Here is a 27,097-nt window from a genome sequence, read left to right as displayed (position 1 = left end):
AGTGTCTTGCTCAGGGACACAATGGTAGCACGTGGGATTTGAACCCGGGTCTTCTGGATCATAGGCGAGTGTGTTACTCACTAGGCTACTACCACCTGTTTGTGAAGCTGTCTGAATGTGTCCTTCCATGCACCATGCCGCCGTTACACCGTTGTATGAAAGAGTTACCTTATTTGCGGGTATCATTTGATGACTGGTAAGGGCCAAGAAAAACGCTGGCACTGTAATTTTGAATATTTTTTTAAAATCTGCCGTTCAACATGACTGACTCTTATTCTATGGGCCTGTTTGAATTTACATAGAAATGAAGGTGCGCACGGTGCATCTGGTGCCCACTGATTTGATTTAATCGGTGCAAAACAAGATGGAAAAATGCGATTAGGCTTCCATAGAAAGACCTTCCCCCAAAGGGCCGCAGGTGCCAGTGGGCAAGCCGTGTCCGGTTTCTATACCTGTGAAAACTGTATTAGGGTGAAGAATGCACAGGCCTTGCAACACAGCTTTCCACAAAAAAAAAAAGAAAAATATAAAGTTGTGTTCATCTCATTTGTATTCGTCCCAATAGGGGCCCAGTGGCACAGTAACATAAGTGTGATCTCCTTGGATTGAACTTTGTCAGGTTCCTCAAAATATTTCAGAACTTTTTTCACTTTTCGGGGTGCATTATCTTCCTGAAAGAGGTCACTCAGTGCAGGAATTGGGTGCCAAGAGTGTTATCATGCACCAGTTTGAAATACATTTATCCAGGTGATTGGAGAGAATGGGCATTGTGTCCATATTTTCCTCTACCTGCATCTTCAACTAAGACCTATATCATTTAATACCAAAAAAGCATCAGATCTTGATGGTGTGCATTTTCACCACCACAACTTCGGAGAGCATATATTTCCTTATGAAATTATGAAATATGAATTTTTTATGTCAGTACACATTGCAAAATGAGGCTACTGGCTGAACCTGAAGACTGCTCTGAATGAAAAGTCGTATTTCCCAGTAGGTAGACAGAATTGGAAGGTCTTTATAATTAACAATTCAGTTCTTTAAGTTTATTGCCAAGAAATATAAAAATGGCATGCCATATCATATTGTATGTTTAGCTCATATATGTATGAATTATGGCAATTTTTTTATGTTTGTGTGTTTTTTGGGGGGTTGGGAAATAACTTTTTAAAATGATTTTTTTTTGGGTGGGAGGGCTTTGGGAAAACCATCATATCCAAAATCAGAATTCTTTCCTGCAGGATCACCGCTGTGAAATTAATGACCTACACAAAACCAAAGGCACTGCTTGTGGCTTAAGTTTTATTTCTCAACAGTTTAATGCATAAATGTTAGTTTAAACTTGAGCTTTTTGGGTTCATTTTGGAATACTGTGTGTTTGCACTGTAAACAGAACTCTGCAGTCACTCAAACATCAGACAGCAAACATCACATTTCCCACTTATCCTTCTGGCTATAGCTTACAGGATAATGGGTGACCCTCATGCCTTATGAAAGCAATGTCAGCCAATTTCACTGCCACTTTTGCAGCTTGTCTCAATTCCCTCCCCCTCTATTGCTCTTAGCCTGCTCATATTGGCACATTCCAAAACAGATGCTTTTAAGCTTTGCCAGGTACTTAATACTTTCACTTGACAGCCTTGAACCGCATGCAAGCCTTGAATAAAAGACTCAGGTTGAAACCAACAACCCTGTCAAACATTCCGCAGCAACAGACAAGAAACGATATACTTGCCTGAAGCACCTGTAGGGTTGACTTTGTGCAAATCTGACCCTTTGTCTCCATCTAGTGTTCTTCAACAGCACTGAATAGCAACACAGCTTTTAAGTTTTTTTTTTGTAAATCTATTTCAAGTTTAAAATCTGTTTCACTGACTGATAATCATAATTAATCATGTGAAACTGGGAAAAGGTTTCCATGAGTTCTGTTGAGCTGGATTTCAAATCGGTGGAGATCACCGGGCCATCAGGGTGACCCTAATACCCTGTAATAATCTTACAGCAAGGCTCCTTCTGCACTGTCATTGTCACATGACAGTGTGTTGCTGCACTTACGTCAGCAACACACACCTTTCAGCTGAAAAGAAATAAACACACACACAGACTGAGGGCGGCCTCAGATGAGTAGACATAAACTGATGAAGCCAAAGATGATGTCTACGGTGGTAAGTTTTTGGTTTCAATAGTCTGCCTTAAGCATTCGATAACCAACTAGCATTTTTTGCTATAATGCATTGATCATACATAAATCATTAATGCTTTTTTTTTACTAAGGATAGAACATTAGTAGAAAATTAACTTCACTTTTTTGTGCATTCATGCATAGCCCAGAAAGTATTTAATATACAAACATTAATGTTCAAAACATTGTTGTGTGCAACCAGAATATAGTGGATTTGTGTGAGTAAATTTAAACCAAACATTACATTTATAGGTGCAAGTTGCTGTTTTAACTTGCTTGTGTTAATCGTGTATGTTGAAATCCAGCTTTGCTTTACTGTTTGGGTTTGCCATGTTCACATTTTACATGTGGCATTTTATGACATTTTAGCAAACGCCCTTATCCAGAGCAACTTACAATCAGTACTAACAGGGACAGTCCCCCTGGAGACACTGGAGTGAAGCGTAAATGTTTTTTCTTATATTACTCTGATATTGTATCAATTATAAACACGTGGATACTGGGTACAGAAATAACTTTTAGGGCTAATATTTTTTCTTATATATGTATGTGTGTGTGTGTGTGTTTTGAAAATACACATTTTTAATTTACAGAATTCATAATGTAAATATAAAATTACATGTTTTGTGTGGTGTAATGTTTGTTGCGTGATCTCTTGATCTTGAATGTGATAAATGATTAGATTAGTAAGTGTGAGTAAAAGTATTTTATTTTCTATGAAGCAGGGTTAGGATTTTTTACTTTAAAAAAAAAAAAAACTACTTCTAGAACAATAAAAGAATAAAATTCTTTGTGACATAATTTATTCATCCATCCTACCATCTCATTAATCTGGGAATTCATCTAACCAGCCAAAATAACTGTAATTTCCTGTAAATAAATGTACTTATTATAATAATGTATTTTGAAGAAAGTCAATGTACACAATGTTATGTGCACAAAATGTATTTGGTAGACCATATCTTGTTTTAATACAGTTTATTATTTAAATGGAAGATTATTGTGATGTGGTAGGAAACTAGTAGACCCATGTTTCACATTGGAACACAAATAAATGAATATTTATATAATATAAAATGCATTTATTTTATAGATATAAATGTATTGTGTGTTTTATATTGAAGACTGGGCTCTTTCAGAATGTGCATGTACTGCATTATATATGTGTGTGTGTGTGTGTGTGGGTTTTGTTCTCCAGGTCATTGCCAGGACAGATGAGCCACTGGCCCCCGTTTGCAGGAATGCAATGATGCAGCGGAACAGCCCCAACCTGAATCTGCCAACTACAATCCTCGACAGCCTGAAGACACCTGGTCGCCATCTGTTCACCGTCCCATGCCAAGATGAGTCCCAGTGTGCCCCACCGGCTGCTCCTGCCCCCACACATCCTCAGTCTCACACACAGTCGGCAGATCCCGAGAAGGAGTCGGAGAACCTGCCACCCAGACGGCCTCTGAAACTGGCCCCTCTGGATCGCCCCACAGAGGTGAGGGAGCTTCAGAGGAGGAAGATCCAGGGGAGGCCGCAGGAGGTTAAGGCCGTAGTACGGAAACTGGAGGCCGGGGCCAGGAAGGTGAAAACCTGCGGGAGGGAAGGGATGCCCATATCCCCCGAGCGAGCCCCATTTTCTAGGGCCCAGCCGGTTACAGCATTCCCCACCAAATCTAAACAACCAATCACAACGCTGCTCCTCCCTGTCAGCCAGGTCATACCTTTCAGTGAAAGGGCAAAGAAGAAAGAACCCAAAATCAGCCCTCCTGCTCCCATCGGCTGTAAATCAGCTCCTCCTTCACCAACTGTGCGTTCCGTCTGTCTCCAAATGGACAAGCTGGACAACAAGCAGGTGGCACGTGCCGGTGATATCACACCGCAGGGTGCACCCAGATCACGGGAAGTGGCTAAGGCCAGGCCACGTTTGCGCAGGGCCCAGAGGCTGGATGAGGATCAGGGCAGATCAGGCCCTGGATTATCCTCAGAGGAGGATGGTAAACCCAGCCAGCTGGTCCCTGGTGGAGGCCGAAGAGCAGAGGCCGGTCGCGTGCTGGTAAAGGCGTCCAGAAGGAACGTGGTACCTGCAGATGGGGCCCAGAGAAGAGTTCTGACCAGGGAAAAGCCATTCATCGCAGATGATGGAGGAGACTTGATCTGATCTGGCTTGATTTGGAAATTTTACTGACAGATTAACAAATCTAAAAATAAAATCATTTATTCATTTCACAGGTTTAGAATAGAATTACTGAGTCACATGGAACAACTGAGCAGGAACCATGAATATAGATATATACAGTACATGTTATCTAAATAATCGTAAAAGGTGCATTTAGAAATGTCCTAGCTTTGGAACCACGTCAAAGATCTAGCATTTGCTAAACAAGTCTGATGAACAGATTTTTTTTTTTTGGTGGCCAGAAATTCTTTTGTCTCACTGAAAATGTACTATTTATGAAAAAATATGGCATGCTGTGCTTCTTGTAAGTTTTATTGTATTTGCTCGAGTAATATAAAATATGGAAGAGGTTCTGTATCCTGATTACATGGTATAAATAAAATCATCTCTCTCTCTCTCTCTCTCTCTCTCTCTCTCTCTCTCTCTCTCTCTCTCTCTCTCTCTCTATATATATATATATATATATATATATATATATATATATATATATATATATATATATATCTGCCCAGAAGAAAACAGTAAATAAATCACACCTTCTGATATATAAAGCATAATTTATTGAAGTGAGTGAAAACAGTGGGGGAAACAGCCACACAGGAACTTCTCCTCAACTAAACGAAAAAAAAAAAATGGGGTAAGATGTTTGATGACCCTGTTGAGTTTTCTTCAGCCAAGCCTCTAGTGCAATTGCATCTGCAGACTTCCTGTTCTGAACCAAACAAAGAAGAAAGAGAAGCACATGATGAGAAGCACAGGAGAACACCGAAAGTGTTGGAACAAGAGTTTCCACAGAGAAAGAGGAAACCAAGAAACTACTAACTGATCCTTGCCAGATGTGAGACATGCCACTTCAAAAATATCGCTTTTAATAAAACAGGTCATTCCAAATTATGCATTTGAATTAATTGGGACATTGTACTGGAAACGTTGTTTCGACATTTTTTTTAACATGGCTGAACTTTACTCAAAAAAAAAAAATTATCATCCATGCAGCTTTTGCTCTATTAGTTTATTGCTTAAATAAGATGTTGGATGGTCATAGGCCTCCTGGAATCATGTTAAAAAATCTGCATTTCATGAAATTATAGAAAAAACGGTAGAAATGTATGACATTGTTTGCAATTTGGTATTACCTGTTTTATTTTTAGTCTGAGATAATATGAACATACACAACCTCATAATATTCCAGATTTTGCATGCATATTAAATCACATAGTTATGAATATGTGGGTGCATCCATTACTACACGACAACCTTCCGATTATGGGTCGATCTAATTCCTGAAAAATTGACTACATTGGCCGGGAATCGAACATGGGTCAACTGCTGGGGCAGCAGCTATGCTCACCACTATACCACCAATGCACAATATTACTTCAACTTCTTCAAATTGTTTGACCGAAGCCACTTCTTGCAGGCTGCCAGCAGTCATTTGGGCCATGCAGCTATAGTTAGCCTGGCCTGTGACCACTCGAACCATGAAGGGTCAAAAGCTGCAGCTGTTTTATAGCGTCTGAAGAGAAGGAGCTATTCGTGTGAACGAGCATTTGCAGTTTGTGGACAGTAGAGGGGGGTCTAGAAAGCATTAAAAAAGATTAATGGCATTCTGTAACTGTGCTTTCATCCTGCCCTAATTCAGCTGGTAAACTCACAGTCAAGGTAAAGGCATGGAGTCCTGTTGGTGAAGTCCGTTGTATGGTGCAGGATGGGACCATAAGTCTTTGTCTGGCTGACATGGGGGTTGGGTGGGGGAACGGGCATCTGCCAGACAGGAAGTCTGGCACATTCTGTGACTGAGAAAAAGGGATAAGGCCAAGTAGAAAGCAAAACAGTGGAGAACAGGTTTCACGCTTCTGGCCTGACTTCACATTTAGCACTTTTCAGTCTGTCTGTGCTTATTCTGCTCCACATTGCTCAGTGCTCACAGGACAGGAAATGCTGATGCTAGTGCACTCGCGCCCTAAACACATTAACCATAACCTGGGACCAGGTTAAACCATTAAACAATACAGTCAAGTGCAGCATGCGTGCTGTCTGGGCTTCTGTGGAAATGATAGCCTTTTTATGGCTGAAATAATTACTTTTAAATGTACAGCGTTCGGCAGACGCTGTTAACCAGAGCATTTACATTTACACGTATGGCATTTATCCGACGCCCTTATCCAGAGCAACTTACAATCAGTAGTTACAGGGACAGCATCTCAGAGCAGCTCAGGGTTAAGTGTCTTGCTCAGGGACACAATGGTAGTAAGTGGGGTTTGAACTGGTGATTTTGTGGCCTTTTCTTTTCTTTTTTCTGGTGTTTTACCCACTAGGATACTACCACCCTATAATTGTTTTTTCTTTACTGTCTGATACACTGATCCTGATACAAAGAGTCACAATGAGAGAAACAGACAGAGAATGAGAGGAAGAGCGAAAGGTGAAGGTGGGCGAGGGAGAGTGAAAGTGAAAAAAGGAAGGTTGTTCTGAGAATGAGTGTGTGTGTTCAGTGCAGGGTAGATGTACAGTTCTGGGTCTATGCATCGTTGTGCAGAAAACAACAGTGTGACTGAATAGGCTTGCATGTGATTGTCAAAATGGGTTTGTGGGTACAAAAAAAACAAAAAACAAAGAACCCTTAGGAAAAGCAGCTTATCTAGAAAATATAATACTTCATATACATAACTTCACGTGTTTGAGGGGGTCTGTGTGTGAAAGTGTCACGTTTGTGTCCCTCCCCGATCCAGCTGCCCCAGGGCGTCTCTGCTGCGGCTGTATCCCACCGGAGGGCAGGGAGGTCCTGCTGTGGCTCAGCCTGTGTTTAAAGCCGGAACGCTCACATGGGTGCAGCCTTAAACATGGTGGAGAGGCGGGAAAGAAAAGTACTAAAATATCCTGAAGCACAGTCTATAATTGGCTGGGCCTGTCAGACATTTGTGCATTTGTGTGTGTGTGTGTGTGTGTGTGTATAGAGGAGAAAGGTCCAGCCCAGCTCCAGCACCTTGTCCCCAGTGAAACCTTACACTCGTTCCCCTCCTCAAAGCCATCTTCCACCCACAGACAAGCAGCAGAAGCCTCTGTCTCCCTCCGTAAGACAACACACTGGACTCACCTGGAGGATTTCAGGATTATTCACATATGTGCTGTTATTGTTTTTTTTTCCATCATCAATTCATTTTTTTTTTTACCCAAACGGAAGTAACTTTGGTCACTTCTTTCTAAAAACAGGATGCTGCCTTAACATTGGATTGTGCGAAAGAAGGTGTGTATGTGTGTTTGTGAGAACTCATTAAAAACCTCCCAGCAGAGCTTTGGGAACCAATAGTGCAGGTAAGGATGCACCTTATTAACTTCCCAAGGCATGAAATAAGTAGGTCCTGCCCCGAATTGGGATACGTTTTGTAGCTGAAAGAACAGAATCAGATAAGGTGAGGCTTAGCGCTGGATGCTGCTTGCATTATTTTGCTGTTGGAGGAGAGCCGACAGCTGGTTTATGAATTTGCTGGATGATGGAGAGAGGGGATCTGGAATAGACATCACCTCTGTAATCCCAGGTCTGCTGTTCCGGTTTTGGGCAGGAGCAACCAATTGGACCCCAGGTTACAACCTCATTGTGTGAGAGGGGATATCCGGGCTTCAGATTACAGTTGTGTGTGTGTGTGTGTGCGTGTCTGTACTTAAATGATTTGTTTTGTCCCAGAAAGGCTTAGACCTTCTTTTAAGGAAAATGTTGGATTGCATTAACACATCTTCAAGGTTTAAATATGTTTTTTGCAGTTGATTTAAAAAACATGAAAATCATTGTACAAATTAATTGTAAAAAAAAATGTCCAAAACATGCACATATTTACTTTATTTATTAGGGAACATTTGCCTGGGTGAAATAAATGTTAAAATTCTTGTATAATTTTACATGTATTCAATGTGGTTAAATTTGCACCTAAAATACTATGGAGAGTACTGGCTTGTAAACATGAGGATATCACAATTTATTTGACATTTTATTGTAAATGCATTACCAATAAAATATCACACTAAACCAAGTACAATAAAACAAACTGCTTGTGCAAGAAAAGTAATGTCATTTCTGACGAGAATAACATGACAGGAAAAGCCTTATTTTTACTTGGAAAAAAGATTTAGAACTATGATGACAGAATAGGAGGTCTTTGGCAGAAGACCTATGTGCTATGTGGCCCACTGACCAAATAATATCCTTTTTTTAATGGACAGTTTTCTCACACAAGTGAATTTATTTAAAGCATTATCATTGCTACTATTTCAGGCAATTTTTTTTTTTTCATTGTCAGATGATTATAGACATTAACCTTTACTCAGACACCACAACTACCAGACAAGTGTCCTATTATTGTTTAATGGCCCCTGAAACATCTGGCCCCATTAGATGGAACGTGTTATGAAATGGTAAATAATTGCAGTTATTCCTTAACACAGTGTGGCTGATATTGTTTAAATATTTAATGAGCTTGGAAATCATATAAAAAATGAATAAACGGTCTATTGAGAAAATGATGTTCTCTGTTATAAGGTGGAAAGCGCTGGGTTTATGAATCAAAGAGAAAGAGAAATTCACAAAGCATTTGCAGTAGATTAATATTCTTAGTTGTATTGCTCTACATTTCTCTTATTCTTTTGGTTTCACCCTTGACCGGTGGTCTCATGTAAAGAAAAACATTTGAAAAACGTGAATAATTTCATCAGTGAAATCAAATCTACACATTATTGTTGCCCATGAGCTCCATAACTCAGACTTTCCTCAGACAGCATTTTAATCCCTGAGATGACTCCTGCAAAATCATTTAGACATCAACTTCAGATCTGGACAGTTGGGGTCCGTGTTTTATCATTTTTCTTTATTTCCTTGTTAAATTGTTTTGTACTTTCAAAGCATGCAACTAATTTGGGTTTAGTACTAAGTCTCAAAGTTTTTGTAATTCATAGATGAATTTAGCTGGTATGAGCCTCTAAATTATTGAAAACAAATGATTAATTTATGCAGAGAAGGTAGAAGCCTAGTGGGTAACACACTCGCCTATGAACAAGAAGACCCTGGTTCAAATCCCACTTACTACCATTGTGTCCCTGAGCAAGACACTTAACCCTAAGTTGCTCCAGGGGGACTGTCCCTGTAACTACTGATTGTAAGTCTCTCTGGATAAGGGCATCTGATAAATGCTGCAAATGTAAATGTAATCACATAATCAGATCTTTAGCTTTTGCCACCTGGGATCTTTGACTGTAAAATTCCAATTAAAGATATTTATTAAACATCATAATTTAAATCGGATGCATCAATAATCAATGTTTTTTTGTGTTCCCAGGGAAGCTGGATTGGCCTCTTTGTAATATAATCAGCTTTTGGAGGAGAGTGAGGAGATGGAGATCCGGTTTGGTTTTAGGATCTCATTGGTCATCACAGTCCTGGTCTTGACTCTGTCAGGACAGAGAGTCAATGCCCAGAGGGCAGGTAAGATGTTGTTAGTATAGTGCTGAGACATTGAGGAATCAGTAGCCGAGACTTAATCCTTTCCCTGCTGATGATGTCCCTCATGTATCCTCAGTCTATGTTTTATTTTATGCTCATTCATTACTTTCAGGATGTAAGAATGTCCAGTATGACCTGGCCTTCATCCTGGATACATCGTCAAGTGTGGGTAAAGACAATTTTGAGAAGATCCGCCAGTGGGTGGCCAACCTGGCGGCGTCATTTGAAATTGGTCCGGACAAGACCCGGGTGGCTGTGGTGCGTTACAGCGATAGACCCACCATGGAGTTTAACCTGGCACGATACAGCAAAATCGAGGAAGTCAAGAAGGCAGCAAAGAACATCCGGTACATTGGGGGCAACACCATGACAGGGGACGCCATTAGCTACACCATCAAGAACATCTTCAACGAGCGCGGTGGAGCTCGCCCAGCTGCCCAGGGCATTCAGAAGGTGGCCATTCTGCTGACCGATGGCCGCAGTCAGGATTATGTACTTGAGCCATCCAGGGAAGCCAGCAAGGCTGGCATCAGGATGTTTGCCGTGGGCATTGGTGAGGCGCTCAAAGAGGAGCTGGAGGAGATCGCAGCCGAGCCCAAAAGTGCTCATATGTTTCACGTGACTGACTTCAACGCCATCGACAAGATCCGGGGCCGGCTGCGGAGGAGACTTTGTGAAAGTGGGTATCCGCACATACAAACAAGAATTATTACTATAAGCATATAATAAGAGGGGCAGTGGTGGCCTGGTGGTTAAGGCCCCGTAGTCAGAATGTTGCCGTTTTGAATCCTGATCCGCCAAGGTGCCACTGAGGTGCCACTGAGCAAAGCACCGTCCCCACACACTGCTCCCCGGGCGCCTGTCATGGCTGCCCACTGCTCACTCAGGGTGATGGGTTAAAAGCAGAGGTAACATTTTGTTGTGTCACCATGTGCTGTGCTGTGTATCACAATGACAATCACTTCACTTTCACTTCATAAGGTCTGAAATATGGGCGAGAAACATCAACCCCCCAGAAGACTTAGAAACTGCTTAGAGAGCAGCCAACCACAGAGTAGGCGGAAAATGTTCCCAAAGGTTCTAACACTTGACCAGATTTCTGGACCCAGTCCTTACCTCATAACCAACGTTTTATCCCAAAAAGATGTAGCAACCTGAAGCAATGCTTAGTCTACCTCAGACATGTCAGGCCAGCTGAAAGCATGTATATGCTTTCCAAAGTCGAACATTTTTTGGTGTTTTCAGGCCCTGTGGTGAAAGGGTCTGGAGACATCAATCGTCATCAAAACCTCAACAGCTTTTCCAGATCACTGGGATCGAATAGAGTTCAAATAATACAGATTTAAATATCTATGAATGGCTTATCAAAATGTATGATCTCAAAATGTTTCTTCAGTGGGTCTGTGAGTGTCCACTTTCTGAATGCAATCAGGGGCGAAAATCCCTCATCATAGTTGGGGTTGCAATCCAAAGTTGGCATACCAGCTAAAATGAGTAAGAATGGTGTACAAGAGGAGATAATCTCCCACCCCCTAAAAAATAAGTTAAGAAACCTTCAGCACTTCCAGGCAGTGGTTTTCTCCACCATTGTTTTTAGGCTCAATTTCAATGCAGCAAAATGTAGAAGGCCGTGTGATTTTTTGGAGGAAGCTGCCTCACATGGAATGAAACAATGTAATTCCAAAATCATAGTCAACAACTGAAAGTTTCTGACTTGTCATTACTAGATGGCATTACTTAAAAATGCAGGTGGATCAGGCAACCCTCTCAGGATCTGCTCATGACCTTGCACCCAAATATTTCTGGGTGACACTCCAGCTTCACCCACAACCTTGACCTGTATAAGAGTTTTTAGGTAATGTTGGACGGGTAAATGGAGGTCCTTGCGGGTTGAAAGTGGAAACTGGAAGAATGCTTGCCCCCTCCTCTGTTGACCCTCACCCTGACCTTTGACCACTGTGTTTCCTTTTCTGTCCTGCTGCACTTGTGTTACTGGCATACAAAGATTCAGTCAACATGCCTAAGAAGGTTTGACTTAAAGTTGTATCTTAAAGCTTTCTTTTTTTATTTACTTCTTCCTTTCTTTGGCTAAAATTGTTAGCACCGTTGCCTTCCATCCATCCAAGGTCATCTTCTAAGAATATCAGTGACCAGCAGAGTCCACTGGCCGCACAGCAGAAGCTATTTCTGCACAGAAAATTACAGTTCTGATGTTTCCAGTCCACATGCTGCAGAGCCAATCTTCAGATGGGGTTTTTGCACCTTCTAATCAACAGGCTGCATTTCTGAGAGGGGATGGAAAGGCCAGCAGATGAAACATTTAAGCTTGATTGTTTGGTATAGTTTCCTGTGAGCCTGAGCAGTAGGTGAAAAATATTTGGTGAATGTAGGTGAAAGAGACAATCAATGAAAAACTAGAAAAAGCCAGTTATGAATTTGACATAAGTTAGGTGTGTTTCATTTTTCTGGTCTTACCATAAGGCATGTACCTGGTCTCTAATCATATAGGAACAGCCTCTAAATATGAGAGTGGCCCATCACACCCCTTTAGGGATGCCCTGAACCACAAATGTTGACTTTAGCTTCTGAGGCATTTCCCCCCACAATCTGTTCCTAATTTAGAGGCATGTTAGCAAGTGAGTCATGAGAGGGATTTGTTCCATTAGAGACATCCCCCTGATTTCATGGCAGCACAGCCTCGCCCTGAGCCTGTTGTCAGTGAACTTGGACAGGGGCTGGATGAACTGAATGAATGGGGCTGGATGGAAACAGGTTACAATAAAGATTTCAAATGCCCTGCATTATAAACTAAATGGTCTGCCTCTATGCAAAAATGCAATTTTATTGTAAATTCATCTTCAGTCATTCATATTTCTAAATATTTTAGTTGTACTTTACTATATTCTCTAATGTCTTTTATGGTGATGTCTATACCACAAAAGTAATAGGGAGTTTCTAGATAATTAACAATTATTGAACTAATTAAGTTAAATATTGAATTGTCACAAGAAAAATAAACTGTTCAGCAGATCAGATACACTCACTGATGCATCTCATTTCATTCATAGGAAAGGGGCGAATAATATAGACAAAGTAACTAAATATTTTTTTTACAATGAACAGTGCCAGAGTGAAAATAATATCTATGTAAATAAAGTAAAGCAATTTGTCTGTTGTTCAAATGTATTATTATCATCAATAAATCAAAATATAAATAAATAATAATAAAAAAACTGGAAAATTTTGAAAAAAAATCTTATTCTATAAAACTGCTGCTTGATTAGATGTCATTATAATATTTTTATAAAAATATAAAATTTCTGCTCTGTAAATGAAAGATATCATATGTAAATTTACTCGCTTAGCCAGACTTACATAAATGCTTAAAAATGTCCATCATAGAATTTCCTCATTTAGTTCACTAGGAACCAATCTGTAAAAACCATTAATATAAACCCATAACCATAAATATAAAAATATAAAAATAAAGAGTGAATACTTATACTAGATTTGAATGACGGTTGTGGTCTCAAAAACCATCTGAAACAAGACAAAAAACTATTTAGTATGTTATTAGACTTATTTCAATAATAGTGTAATCTAATCTAACTGCTAAAATCAAACTACGAGAAAACTAGTTCATCAACACAGTAGGAATCTTAAGAACAACTGCACATTCTCAGTATACATCGGCGGGTTCACAAGATTGAGCAGAGGTCTCAGATTGGGCAGCCAGATGTTTTACACGTTTGTGTAAGAAAAATAAAGCAATGACCCCATTTGGCAATGCATTTCAAAAATGACATAAATGACATTAATCAAGCACAAAATTGTAGCGTGACCTGATCTGGTTATAGCTGCTGTTGCAGTAACGGAACCTTCTACCACTGGCCAGATAAAGACAGACAATGAGGGCAGTCGTTGGCCTGTTACCACATCAACTGAAATGGTAATAGGTGCTTGGTGCAGTGAGCTCTGGTGGTGTTTCGTCAGACATTCATTTTAACTCTGCCCTCTAAATGACAACATCTGGCCCAGAGCACGCTGCATTTTTTGCTCCCTCCACCTTGTTAAAACAGTGACGCATTACTGAGTACTAAAGCTTGAGCTAAAAGAATAGATCGAATTTTTTTAAATGGTTTTGTTACAGTTCTTCAAGAAAAATTGAATGAGATGTCATGACAGAATTTTTTTTTACAGTAAATTTTCTTTAGAACCAAAACAGTGAAAAAACAGTTAACTATGAAAGCAATGCTGATGCTGTGGTTTTCTCATAAGACAATTACCCTCATTCAATTTTTCTGAAATAAAAAGGTTACTTGCAGCTTCTGACAGAGAAAAACTGACAGAGAATTTTGCTGTGCCAGACAATGTAGCTTACAGTAAAGCCTCTGAAATGACAAAGTGCCTTTTATAGCCACAATTAAAGAAAATTACAGGGTCTGATCCTCCATGATTGTCAGAGATGTGATCAGTTGCTGCGGTTTGGATGTCGGCCTGGTTTATTCCCACAGCAGAGGAATGAAATAATCTTATGCCTTATACACACACTCATACGAATGAACGTGTGACACACGGGGAATTCAAGCCCAGCAGACAGGTGCAATCCAGAGATAAAAGAACGGGGAGGGGGCGAGACAGGTGGAAGCCCTGACCCCCATCAACCCACAAGCACATCTGACTATTTGGGGAAAGAAATAATAAGGTATGAGCTATCTGGGTGGAAATTCCCTTAGAGGGTCACAGAGTGTTCACAATTGCTCCAAAAATAAGGTGCAGTGTTTGCGTTGGCTGTTGTACTGCTGTTTCTATAATGCATCCATCTTAAAATTTTCTGCCAAGCTATATTTATAACAGAATGTTAAATTGACTTTAATTGGCTGCGTTTTGTACAATTAATCTGCTCTTTGGGGTCAATAACCGTGCATATCAGAAAATCTGGGGTCTAGAATAATGGAACAGGACCAGTGATTTTATCTTAAAATTGTTTGATGCAGAAAATTATAAATATTCTACACACTGTCATGCCACTGAGAAAATTCTGATTTTATAAAAAAATAATTTTGAATATTCATGCTAAAATTAGAAAAGTAATCTAAAATCAGAAAATCACAAAAAAAAGAAATAATCCATATTATTATTATTAGTTCCAAAATGATAATACAATAACATAAAAATAAGTTGGTATGACAGTGTTTTGAAGTTTCATGTGGAATGTTCATCTCCCAAGTTTGATCAAATGTTTAAGGTAAAAGGTCAAATCTAAGTTCTCATTTCACTAGGAGCCATGACTGGCATCACCACCATTCTGTTATTACTACAGCATCCAACCCATTATCACAACTTCCCACAAATAGCTTGTGTCTCGTATGCAGGCGTAAGACGATGCTGACTGGTGTGAGGTGTTGGTTTTCTCCCTGTCGCCACAGAGATCACTTTAAGGGGCGGATCCCTGAGTTACGCGTGTGTGCGAGTCTAAAACTGTCACCGCTGTGGCCCTCAAGCTATCTGTCCACTTCTCAGCTGAAGACACTGTCTGGAAGTTAACTTCTCAAAGATGTGAGGCATGCCCAGCTGTGTGGACAAAGAGAGAAGTCCTCGAGGCCCGAGGCTTCATTCAAAAGCACAGACTTCCCCTGCATTTTTATCTGACAGCCATTATGCCCTTACATTTCATATTTTTTCTACTTTTGGCTAAACCTTCAATGGGTATCTGCAGTGGGCATCAACGCAGTCTTCACTTTCCTCTATCCCCTGTACCTCAGTCTTTCACTCCAGTCACCTAAATCTACTTCCTCACATCATCCTCCATCCTTTCCTCTTGCCTGGCAGCTCCATCCTCAGCATCCTTCTCCTAACAGCTTTTCCAGTGTCTCTCCTCTGCAAATCTATGCAATCTCACCTCTGTGAATTTGTGTCCAACACATCCATCTAACACACTTATTCATAATCCTGTCCCTCCTTGGCACTCCCAACACATGTAACGGCATTAGGTAATTTAATTACAAACAGTTCTATATGTAATCTGTTACGTTACTGTCGGGAAATGGGTAATTAAATTACGGTTAGTTATTAAAATATAAATGGCTACAATTTTAGTTTTATATTGTTTGACTGTTTGTGCACTGTATCCTGCCACAGAAGGCCACCACTAAAGGGTTAAGAAAGTAGAGCCCGTAAGGAAGTGACGTGCGTCACAAGCGTCCATGGAAAAGAGCAAAAACGTGTCATTTCCATTCAGAGTGAGAAAAGGACTTTTTTTGTTTACTCTTATGCAAAATCTGTATGTCTTATGTGCAATGCAGAGAAACCAAGGTGGAAGAGAGGTTGATTATAACAGTCAGTATAAATTGGGATATTATTCAGTGCTCTTGAATGTTAAATAATTGATTTAGCAGTGGTTTATAACTGTATGATGTTACAGTATCATGAGCTTTTATAATCATTATTAATCAGTCAATTATAATGATGTTAATTCATGTATTGAAAAGAACTTGGAAGTAGTCAATATTTAGTACTGCTATATAAGGTAAATTCATAATAATTTCATAAATATTTAAATATTCATTCATAATTTACAAAAGTAATGAAGCACAATTAGTTACATTAAAATAGTTTCACTGCTATTACATTTTAAATAGGGTAACTTGTAATTGTAACAATTTACATTTCCAATTAAATCTTCCCAACCCTGTACACATATAAAATCACTGGTATCACTACCTGTGAACCTTCTCTTTGTTGCTGTCTTTTTTAAAAAACCCTTCCACCCTACTCGCACTCTCTTCTCCACCTCTCTTTTGCATTTCCCATTGCTCTACACTTTTGACCCTAAGAATGTGGTAGTATATGGGATGGTAGTAGCCTAGTGGGTAACACACTCGTGTTGAACCAGAAGAAACAGGTTCAAATCCCACCTACTACCATTGTGTCCCTGAGCAAGACACTTAACACTAAGTTGCTCAAGGGGGGGGGACTGTCCCTGTAAATACTGATCGTAAGTCGCTCTGGATAAGGGCGTCTGATAAATGCTGTAAATGTAAATGTATATGAATTCCTCTACATTTGCCAGCTCTACTCCTTATGACCTGATAATTCAGTTTTTCTCCCTCTCATTCATGCACATAGATTCTATGTCTTTGTCATACTACCTTCATTTGTCTGTAGAGCATATTTAAATTTTTCTTTTAAATGTTTTATTTTCCTTCAACAGATGTTCTATGCCCAAATATGCAAGTTCAGCCAGACCGATTCAAGCCCAACAGCACAAGTGCTGGCCTCCAGGAGGTCCCAGGTAATGTGGCATTAAAATACTTCTGATGCTATGCTGTGTTTTCTATCAACGGATCAACCGGTGTAGTTGTCCAACCAACTGACATGCCCTTCCTGATGTAACCCTGTCACCTGCTTCCCCAGCGGCTGGTTTAGGCTGTTTTTCATATTAGTGTCTGGAGTCAATGGCAAAGTGTCTGTACTTTGTTAACCTCCATACGAATTTTCCTCATTTGGTTGATTGGATACATGCAGTTAATGTGGTACAGTTAATTTTTTGGTATAACGATACCACGAGTAAAATAAATTATTGAACTGTTGCTGTCGACATCTGGTGAGAATTTAATGTCAGAAATATTTCCCTTACCAACTTGGTGACATGTTCGATTTTACCCGCTGTAAATATAACTTATGCTTGTAGCAAAAGCGGAGATGGTATGCCCTATTGCAAATGTGAGTGCCAGATGTTTTGACCATTGCTACATTGGAAGTAGCTTATTTCCCACCTGAAATAAGAGCACTAGCAGACAGGTAGGATGTTGTATTTGGATCTTGAGGCCTGAGGCTCCCACTCCTACACATCATTTTAAGAGGAAAAACAGATGTGGACAAAAATGCACTTACAAACTGACTAGAGGGACTTAAGTGGCAAGAGTGAAAATCCCAATGGCCTTGTAGTTAAAAAAAAATGATTTCTATAAAATACTCATGCTTTTGTGGAACATAAAAAATTCTAGGGTGCAGTTCAGAATTAGTGCCAATGAATGTTTTTACATTATCTTAATTTTTCACAAAAAATATGAAAAATTATGGAAGTAACTTCTGCTTCTTGGGGCAGTCGTGGCCCAGCGAGTAAGGATAAGGACACATAACTGGAAGGTTGCCGGAATCTCGATCCGCCAAGGTGCCACTGAGGTGCCACTGAGCAAAGCACCGTCCCCACACACTGCTCCCTGGGCGCCTGTCATGGCTGCCCACTGCTCACCAAGGGTGATGGGCTAAAAGCAGAGGACACATTTTGTTGTGTCACCGTGTGCTGTGCTGTGTATCACAATGACAATCACTTCACTTTCAATCCAAACTGACCTCCGGATGTTGCAGTGAATTGAACATTATTGTTTCATTTACACTTTTGAGATATTTAATCAACATTTGACTCTCAAGATATGCTGGAAGTTGGGGATGAATCCCAGTTTTAGAAATCTATTAGTTTTCACAACTATTAAACATGTATCTCACTAACAAGCAAACATTTGTAAACATATTTTGTGGAACATTTATTGACCATATTACAATGCAAGGACTTTTTGCCAAAAGCATTGGGGAAAAAATGTGGATACTGAGTCCTCAGGAATTGTTAATTTGCTGCCCATGGCTGCCATTTTTAACTTTGGTAATCATTTTGTCATCAGAAGTTCATGATTTGAGTGTAAGATCTTCCACATTAGAAAAGGCCATGCCAATTTATTGCTGTTGCAATTTCCATACCAGTCATGTTTGCTATTGTGGACAATTATGTCCATCATAAACTTTGAATGGCTTGAATTTGTCATCCATATATTTAAATATGTTCAAACATAATGATTTCAGATTGATTGTGTTGTGGCCTGCTCCACTGTTTTGCCATTGCATTAATTTTATGGCAACCCCAAGGATATTTTATGATACAGTCCCAAAATGTTTTTAGTCATGGTAAAGTTAACTGCTGCACTTAATTACAGGCAACAAAAAGCAGCTAGCAAGAAAAAAAGTATTACAGTGATTTAATTAAACCCATACGCACACATGTTACCATCTGTTTGGATCAAAAGAATGCATAATACTGTATACATTGGGACTTTTCAGTCAGCGCACTCATTTGGCCTTACCCGCAGAGATGTTTTTCTGGCCCGATCAGAATGTCGTATTTTGAAGAGATGATTATAAGGCTTCTACTGCCAGTTGAAATTATAGGTCCGTTATTGTGCTTGTCCACAGCGCTGTGGACTAGAGTGTTGAGGTGGGTATTTGCATAGTGCATTGTGCACCGTATCAGAAAAAATGGAAGACAGGTGCCAGGCCGCCATACAGTATGTGGTTTAGAATCAAACATTATAGCTGATAGCATGAATTTCGATTACTGTTGCAGAATTTAACATACATTCATCATTGACATGAATGCAATGTTAATAATTTAACTGTTTATTTTCTGAGGTGGAATAGTTGAATTATTTTAATTTCTTAAACGATAGAAATTCCATGAAAATGGAAATTATCGAAAGTCCAAATAATATTGACATTCATGTCTACTATGAGTGACAATAAATTCTTACGTTTGTTTTACCGACCTTCCTAAAGTCATCCAATCATTTACTGATCTGAACTTTGATGTAGAGCTTCAAAATTTCAAAAGTATCATATGCTATACTTGATTTTTTTTTTGCTTCCTGAACTGAAAAGGCTCATCCAACATTATCCCCCATTGATTTGTGATATGGCTACATGAAGTAAAATAGACATTATGTGGATTTAAAATAAGATGAAGTTACATTCATTTAAAGGAGACAATAGAAGACTGACCTATCACCAATGAAGCAATGCACTGAATTTGAACTAAAAGTGTTGTTGGCTTAGATCAAATGCAATACAGATATATATTTTCTGTTCTATGGCATTTATCAAGATGTTGCTTGCTGGAACACAGTGCATTTAATTGCAAATAGAAATCCAAAATGCTTTACCAGCGGTTGAATCGTGGCTCTCAGACACCCTCACTGACCTGAACAGTGTCTAGATACAGTGTTCTGGTTAACAGTGTCATGCAGGGTTGGCAGTATCGGTTTCTTTACTCATCAAAGCAGCGTCCTTTCAGTTATAGTATTGATGAGTGCCACATGAATAAGGGATGAATGAGGAGCTGTGTGATGGTACACCATGTGTGATCATGTGTGATGGTACCCAGCTTTCAGGCTCTGTTGGAGCACGCCCTGTTGGCCTGCTGACGTTGCCATAGTTACTTGTTTGTTGGTAGATTGGGAGTGCTCAGTCTAAATCCCCCTTCATTTGGCGGGTGGCTAGCTGTAGGAACCACGGACATTTTACATGACAATATACATACACTGGCGCACCGGTGACCTAAATGCACACGGCCTCCTCTTTCAAGAACAAGTGTAGTGTGTGCCACCTTGGCAGTGGATCTGAGGGATCTGACACATAATTACTCAGAGCTGCAATTAGTGGCTTTATATCTTAAATCACAGGAGAAAGTGGAGCTCTGTTCTCACTTATTTGGTAATGATGTGAGTTTAAGTGGCACCGAGACATCCATGAATACACTTCTGTGTGATGACAGGGTGTTCCTGTCCAAACCTGCACTTTACCAGCCACTTAAACTGATACATGCTGTTGTTGTGCTCAACCAGGCGATGGAACTTTGATTTCCAGACTGGTGACACTCTGAAAAGGTCAGGAAAACTGCTACAAGTTCAAGTTCTGATGTTAACACTCAAAGCCACTGTGTGGAATGTTCAAGCATCCGGGGTAAAACAAGGCTGTGAAAGTCCATGCAGGTGGTCCTATTTTCAGTAAAAAAATTCCTCACACTGTCACCGAGATACAAATAAATGGTCATGAGCAAGCAAATAATGCCTGGTGAAAGGATTCTTGTCTGATTTTAGAGCTTATGGTAACTGCACTGAGACCCTACGTATCGGCTGCAGTGAGAGATGAATGCAGTTCTCCCTCTAGTGGCGGAAGCTCTTCTGCAAACCTACAGTTCAGAAAATAGACATTTAACATTAATCAGCATGACAAACGTCTATGTCAGAGGCACTTTTTGAGTTTAGACTTCATTTAAACCAAACATGCGCCACCCATGTTAACTAACGTTAGTTATTTCTCCCAAGAAACAAAACTGTCAGACCCCAAGTAGAATTCAACACTTTGGTCAAACATCAGAGGCTGTTTCGAGTGTCCTGATACGGATTCTGTGGATGAAGCTCCTTTGTGCGAGATAAGCTTCAGATAAGGTCTTCCATGGATTCCAATATACCTGCCAGAGGTATAAATTACTGAACTGAACTCCAGAAGCAAAACATGGAGATCCTGAATTAAGAGTATTATTCTTCTAGTACATGATTTTTATTTTTAAACCAGGACTTGTAGTGCTTTAAATTACAAATGGTATTTGTGTATCAATAGTTACTGTGATACAATTTTGTATTTTTGTGACCATACAAGTTGGTTCCATTCATTTAATTACAAAAACTGGATAATCCTCTCAATTTCTTTTCTCTGCCTACCTCACTTTTCAACTCAGGGTTTGACCTCATGGAGCACTTCAGTGTAAAAGAAATCCTGGGCTCCAGGTTTGAGCCTGGGCAGAGTTCATATGTCCGACTTGGTGCAATGCCCATCGTGCAGCAGACAGAGTAAGTGTACACTGAATTTCAAAATCTTTCAGAATGTTATGTGTAACAATATCCATCCATGCTCACTGAGAAGATGTTGGTTGTCAAGGGTCAAGGTCACTGCACCCTCACATTCAGCACAATAAAATAGGTACAATTTGAAGGAATTTCTTGAAGGAAGGTAAAGGATGAAATTATAAGAATTCATGAAAAGGTCACGGTCATTATTGGTTCGGGGGGTTAATCAGAGACTGAATTGGTTTGGTGAGGCATTGAGGTCATTCAATTTCATTCTTTTTTACTGATTATTATTTTTATTTTGAAGGGATGTGTTCCCTCAAGGGTTGCCAGATGAATATGCATTCGTGACAACGTTCAAATTCAGGAAGACCTCCAAAAAGGAAGACTGGTACCTCTGGCAAATTTTTGACAAATATGGTATTCCACAGGTATTACTGAATACACACCGATAAGAGGGGTTTTCTCTGCTGAATTAGACTACTATATTTACAGCATATATGACACATTCTAGGTTTCTATTCGTTTGGATGGGGATAACAAAGCTGTGGAGTACAATGCCGTCGGACTGACTAAGGACGCGGTTAGAGCGGTCTTCAAAAACCCAGAGATAGACAACCTGTTTGACCGCAGCTGGCACAAGATTGCCCTGAGCGTCCAGGCCAAGTCTGTAGCCCTGTACCTGGACTGCAAGCACATCCAGACGCTTGCCATCGAGCCGAGGGAAGACATTGACATACAGGGCAAGACGGTCATTGGGAAGCGGCTGTATGACAGTGTGCCTATCGATGTAAGTGCCAATAACAATTATTTTCATAGTTTGAGTGTAATTATTACTGGAAAGACACACCATGTGAGTATTGTATCTCTCCATGTTTGAAGGTAGACAGACTTGGCAGGGTTTCACTAGATTTTGTAAAGCAAGTTGAATAAAACAATACAGCTGTAATGGAGGACATTCCTGAATATAGTATTGAATCCAGCCAGCACTAATTTTATTTGTCTATTAATTATAATTAGCAATATGGAAAATTGTATCTCTAATCGGATGCCCAATAACTGATTTCAGCAAAATAATTTTGTATCCACAAAAAACCCTGTTTTTATGAGGTTGATTTGTGTTAGAGCAGCAAGCTTTACGGAATCAGGATCAGAATATACACAACAACACTGGAACACAGTATAAGAGATATAAATACGTGCATAAAAAAATGCACTCCATTCATAATACGTTTAGAACTGTTTAGATCTGGCTTTTTTTCCATTTATAACATTCATTGAGCGGCAGGGGACTTTCTGTGATATGATATTTCACACAATAATATGCAACATAATAATACCCTAACAGTAGTGCAACAAGATAAGCTATGAGAGGATTTCCATTTTTATAGTTTGACCTCCAGAGGATGGTGATCTACTGTGACTCCAAACACGCAGAGCTGGAGACCTGCTGTGACCTGCCAGGAGGACCAGTAAGTGTGTGTGTGTGTGTGTGTGTGTGTGAGAGAGAGAGAGACAGAGAGAGATGCATAAAGGATGTATATAATAAAGACCATGGGCTCTGATTTGGTCCAGATGCATTGTGCTGACATGTCGCTAACCTATTTTGAGTCATATTCAAGAAATGCGCAAAAAGCCGACACGCAGATGGCAACAGAGAGGTTCATGCAAATTAATTTTTTAGGGGGCATTGGGCATCGGAATTTTAAATGAAGTCGAAGGAAAATGCGAATCATTCATTTTGGTCCCATTGAACTTACCAAGTAATACTTTTGAAAAATTTCACCATGTACACACTCTGCCTGTTATGAAAGTTAAGCACAAGATGGCGCTCGAACCTGCATTTTACTATGGCACAAATGAAAATAATTACTTAGTACAGTGCAGGTAATCACACAACACATATTTAAAATATAAAATAAATCACATGAATAAATTAAAGGTTTAAATAAATTACTGGAACATGAGGTTTAAAAACAAATAAATAATATAACTATTACAAGGGCTTCTGGGTCTTACAACTAATAAAACAACTAATTATTCCAGGCAAAGGAATATTATTTACATTTATAAATGTAAATAATGTTCATAATTATTTATATTATTGAATATTTTCAACTTATAATTGTTTTTGCAATTAATTTTATTCATTACCATTGTCTATTTACTGATAATCCATCTTTTTCACCACTGATAACAGACTGTGAATTCTGTTGCAATAGTCGTTTAATTAGGTCAGATTAAAGTAAAGCATCAGTCAGTCTTGGCGTTTCTTTGCATGCATGGCACAATGCTCAGCTCCGCCATATGCGTGAACACACACAAAAATGAGCTATCACTCAGAGCTGGTATGTCCTATATATGACGTGTTTGTGATGTCTCAATTTTCTTCTTTATCTTTCCAGTGCCCCAAGCAGGTTGTGACAGAGGCTCCCCCCATTGAGATCCCCACCCCTGTCCCTACAAGTAGCCAGCAGGTTGGACCCCACACGGTCAACTGCTCCTGCCCAGCTGGGGAAATGGTAAGGACCAGGGTCAAAGTTCACAATTGCAGGGGAAGGAAAAAAAAGCCAGAAAACTCTGCAAAACTTGCATGGGAATTACATGCTTTTAAATTCATTTAAGTATTCCAGATTAGTTGCATGAATACTTAAGATGATCAATGTAATCATGCAAGGTGCCACTTCTGTTCTATTTCCTTGCTGCAATATTACCTTACTGCCTTTACCTGCTGTTTTTCTTACATTCCACAGGGAGAACCAGGGCCACCTGGTGTCCAAGGTTCCAAGGGTGAAAAGGTCAAAAAAAAAAAAAGAAAGATCGGCAGAGAGTTTTTAATAGAATACAGCTTCTTGGCAGCTATGCGTGATGCTATGTTGTCATGTCATGCTCTTTCAGGGAGACCCTGGTATTAATGGTGTGGCTGGACCTCCAGGCCTCAAAGGATCAAAAGGAGAGCCAGTATGAAGCCTGTTCTCCAATTATAGTCATTCAGTAATGAATACATGCTAGACAACATAGTGCTGTTGAGTACTGCAATATCACCAACATTTTCTGTTACTAGGTAACATCTCTCAGACACGTCTTAGTGTTATTTTGTTAAAGGTCCCCTGACATTAAATATTTTTGCTTTTATATCGGTCTCAGTGGTCCCCTAATACTGTATCTGAAGTCTCTTTCCAAACTTCAGCCTTGGTTCAGAATTACAGCCGCTTTGATCCAGTCCCACAATGAGATTTTCCCAGGATGCGCCGCTTCTGTGTCTGTAGTTTTAAATGCAAATGAGGAGGAGAGAGGCGGGATGAGAAGGAGATTATTAAAGTGAACAGGCGTCATCAACACCATTCACCCACCACAATGTTTGGTGCAGACAGGAAGTTGTGTTGTCATTTTCCAGAAAAAAATTCCCCTTGTGATGACATAAGGGGACCAATTCAGATAGCTGCCGCTCTCTGAACGGCAAAGCAGGATGACCAAAGCACTCTTTAAACCTATTGCCATTTCTTGCCACTGCAGGACCATAGACAGGCTGGGGAACTTGTGTCACTTGTTAACCAAAGTGAAATTTTTATGTCATGGGACTTTTAAAAATGACAGATATTTAATTATAACTGGTAATCTTTACATTTGTTTCTAGCATGCCTTTCTCCTTCCTCACTTGCTTTCTTGCTTTTCCTGCTTGCCTGGTGAATAATTGATCCTTGTCGATTGATTATTTGCAGGGCAATGCTGTCTCTATCAAAGGCGATAGAGGTGAGAAGGTAAGCTAATGCTTTTCACTGTCAGATTCGTCCATGGTTGCAATGATGTCTGTCTCAGAGTAATGGTTGTGTGGGAATTAACGCCTTTACACTTTGCTTGAGCAGAGCAGAAAAAGAGACTGATCGTGTACACTACAATTAAGCTGAACTTCTTGAAATCCACCTAATAAAAGCTCGGCTAACTTTGTGTGCACTACGAGCGTTAGACTAAGAGGCAAAGGAAATATGCAGCGAAATATGCGGGTTTGAGTCTTTCTCTGTCGCAATAATTAAAATGCATCACCAGAAGATGGTGGCCAAGAATGGCAAAACAAATGAACATTTAAAAGATTAAGTTAATAAAACCAATGTACAACATGCAAAACACTTTTACAAATCACACAAATAAAATTACTAGCAGCAAATCATACAGAAAGGATGGATACTACAGACCAAAAGTTTGAGTTTGTCGGCTGCTTATTTATTTTAGAATTGTACAGAACAACAAGGCTACAATCTATTTTAAATCAAACTCATAAAAGATATGGGGGGGGGGGGGGGGTCGTAGCCTAGTGGGTAACACACTCGCGTATGAACCAGGAGACCCACTTACAAATCCCACTTACTACCATTGTGTCCCTGAGCAAGACCCTTAACCCTTAACCCTGAGTGTTTCCAGGGGGGGACTGTCCCTGTAGAGTGAGGATGTCGGCCCAGTTGCACTCGCCCTTCCCTTCTTCCCACCATGGCCTCAAATGTGTGTGAGTCTCCACATTGTCCTCAGCCATGAGCTTAATGAGAAGTACGCGAGCCACCTTATGATCCTCGAAAAGGCATACCCAGCGGCTGGTTAGGTCTGCTGCCTCACCACTTTGGCCGACTGCTGGCCAGTTTGCCTCACCAGTTCTGCCATCTGCTGCATTATGGATTGGGTGTAGTCCGTAAACCAAGGGTGGACAAACCCCAAAACACACAAAAAAAAGAGACAAAAAAAAAACGATGACTGCATTCTCTACCAGATGTCGCATGGGAGGCAATAGGAGGAAAAACCACACTTTTGTACTTTTTAACACGCCAAGAGAGGCCGTTAATTCATGTTATCGGGTGAAAAAGTAGTGAGGGCAGTGACGTCCAGGCTATGCACAGACCTTTCTGTTGCTTTGCAGCAAAGTACAAATTAATATTACACTGTATTCAAGACTGCTGACCAATCGTTGCTTGTTGCATCGCTGCTGCTGGCCACACCAGAGGCATGAAAGTTGCTGTAGAGACTTCATTTATGCATCACATTTTAGCGCAGACCCTGACAAGTTTAGAGCTATGACAGCCAGGGCGGAGCTCAGAAATGACAGTGATTTGAAATGATTCCTGGGGATGGAACCTAAACCTAAATCAGTCAGTGTGGTTACATTCCAGTGAGACATTCTCTCCAGAGGTCAATGCATCATGACTGCACCATCATTATGAAAAATGTATTATTTCAAATTCCCTGCCTATTCTTATGGAGACAAGAGTTTCTCATGTGGATCAAAGTAGGCCTTACATTTCATGATGAAGGATTAAAAACTTAAGAGATCTCTTTTGTCTGGCTTTGAAATGAAAAGTCCAGTACGTCATACTGCTTTAAAAGTGCTTAAAGTGAACGAAAAGTTTGGGAATTACAGCTCTTCTCACCACAGAGAATGTGTAACTCTGAGTGTAGGCAGGCCCACGTCAATGCCCACTGTGCTCGATGATAAAACGGCATCAGCCAGTGCCAGATGAGAGAGCTGGGGTATAATTATACTTCGCGAAGCACAGGTCTGACTCTTTTGGGGCCAGCAGTGCTTAAGATGTCTG

General features: G+C 40.0%; 2 protein-coding genes across 3 annotated transcripts in view; both read left to right on the top strand.

The window, feature by feature from the left end:
* Positions 1–2,030: 2,030 nt before the first annotated feature.
* Positions 2,031–4,746, top strand: LOC114770230 (uncharacterized). The gene is made up of 2 exons (XM_028963976.1): positions 2,031–2,165; positions 3,381–4,746. The coding sequence occupies exons 1-2, from the start codon at positions 2,121–2,123 to the stop codon at positions 4,329–4,331; spliced, it is 996 nt and encodes a 331-aa protein (XP_028819809.1). The 5' UTR covers positions 2,031–2,120; the 3' UTR covers positions 4,332–4,746.
* Positions 4,747–7,337: 2,591 nt separating this feature from the next.
* The window catches only part of col22a1 (collagen, type XXII, alpha 1), a 46,240-nt gene continuing 26,480 nt past the window's right edge, over positions 7,338–27,097 (top strand). Inside the window, exons 1-13 of one of the 2 annotated variants that reach the window (XM_028963915.1) lie at positions 7,406–7,423; positions 7,563–7,596; positions 9,677–9,822; positions 9,953–10,519; positions 17,054–17,134; positions 21,410–21,521; positions 21,826–21,949; positions 22,033–22,308; positions 22,910–22,990; positions 23,924–24,040; positions 24,272–24,316; positions 24,417–24,479; positions 25,241–25,279. In XM_028963915.1, the coding sequence (XP_028819748.1) occupies positions 9,732–9,822; positions 9,953–10,519; positions 17,054–17,134; positions 21,410–21,521; positions 21,826–21,949; positions 22,033–22,308; positions 22,910–22,990; positions 23,924–24,040; positions 24,272–24,316; positions 24,417–24,479; positions 25,241–25,279 (1,596 nt within the window). In that variant the 5' untranslated portion in view covers positions 7,406–7,423; positions 7,563–7,596; positions 9,677–9,731. Of the gene's footprint in view, positions 7,597–9,676; positions 9,823–9,952; positions 10,520–17,053; positions 17,135–21,409; positions 21,522–21,825; positions 21,950–22,032; positions 22,309–22,909; positions 22,991–23,923; positions 24,041–24,271; positions 24,317–24,416; positions 24,480–25,240; positions 25,280–27,097 lie in introns of both variants that reach the window. The other variant, XM_028963916.1, reaches the window with a different exon arrangement.

This window comes from Denticeps clupeoides, chromosome 20 (genome assembly GCF_900700375.1).
Source record: "Denticeps clupeoides chromosome 20, fDenClu1.1, whole genome shotgun sequence".
NCBI lineage: Eukaryota > Metazoa > Chordata > Actinopteri > Clupeiformes > Denticipitidae > Denticeps > Denticeps clupeoides.
This window is presented reverse-complemented; position numbering and strand designations above follow the sequence as displayed.

Excerpts from the sequence above, each read along its gene's own strand:
- LOC114770230 (XM_028963976.1), top strand. The coding sequence starts at position 2,121 with ATGAGTAGACATAAACTGATGAAGCCAAAGATGATGTCTACGGTG. Across the intron at positions 2,166-3,380 it reads CAAAGATGATGTCTACGGTG|GTCATTGCCAGGACAGATGA; the intron begins GTAAGTTTTTGG and ends TTTGTTCTCCAG.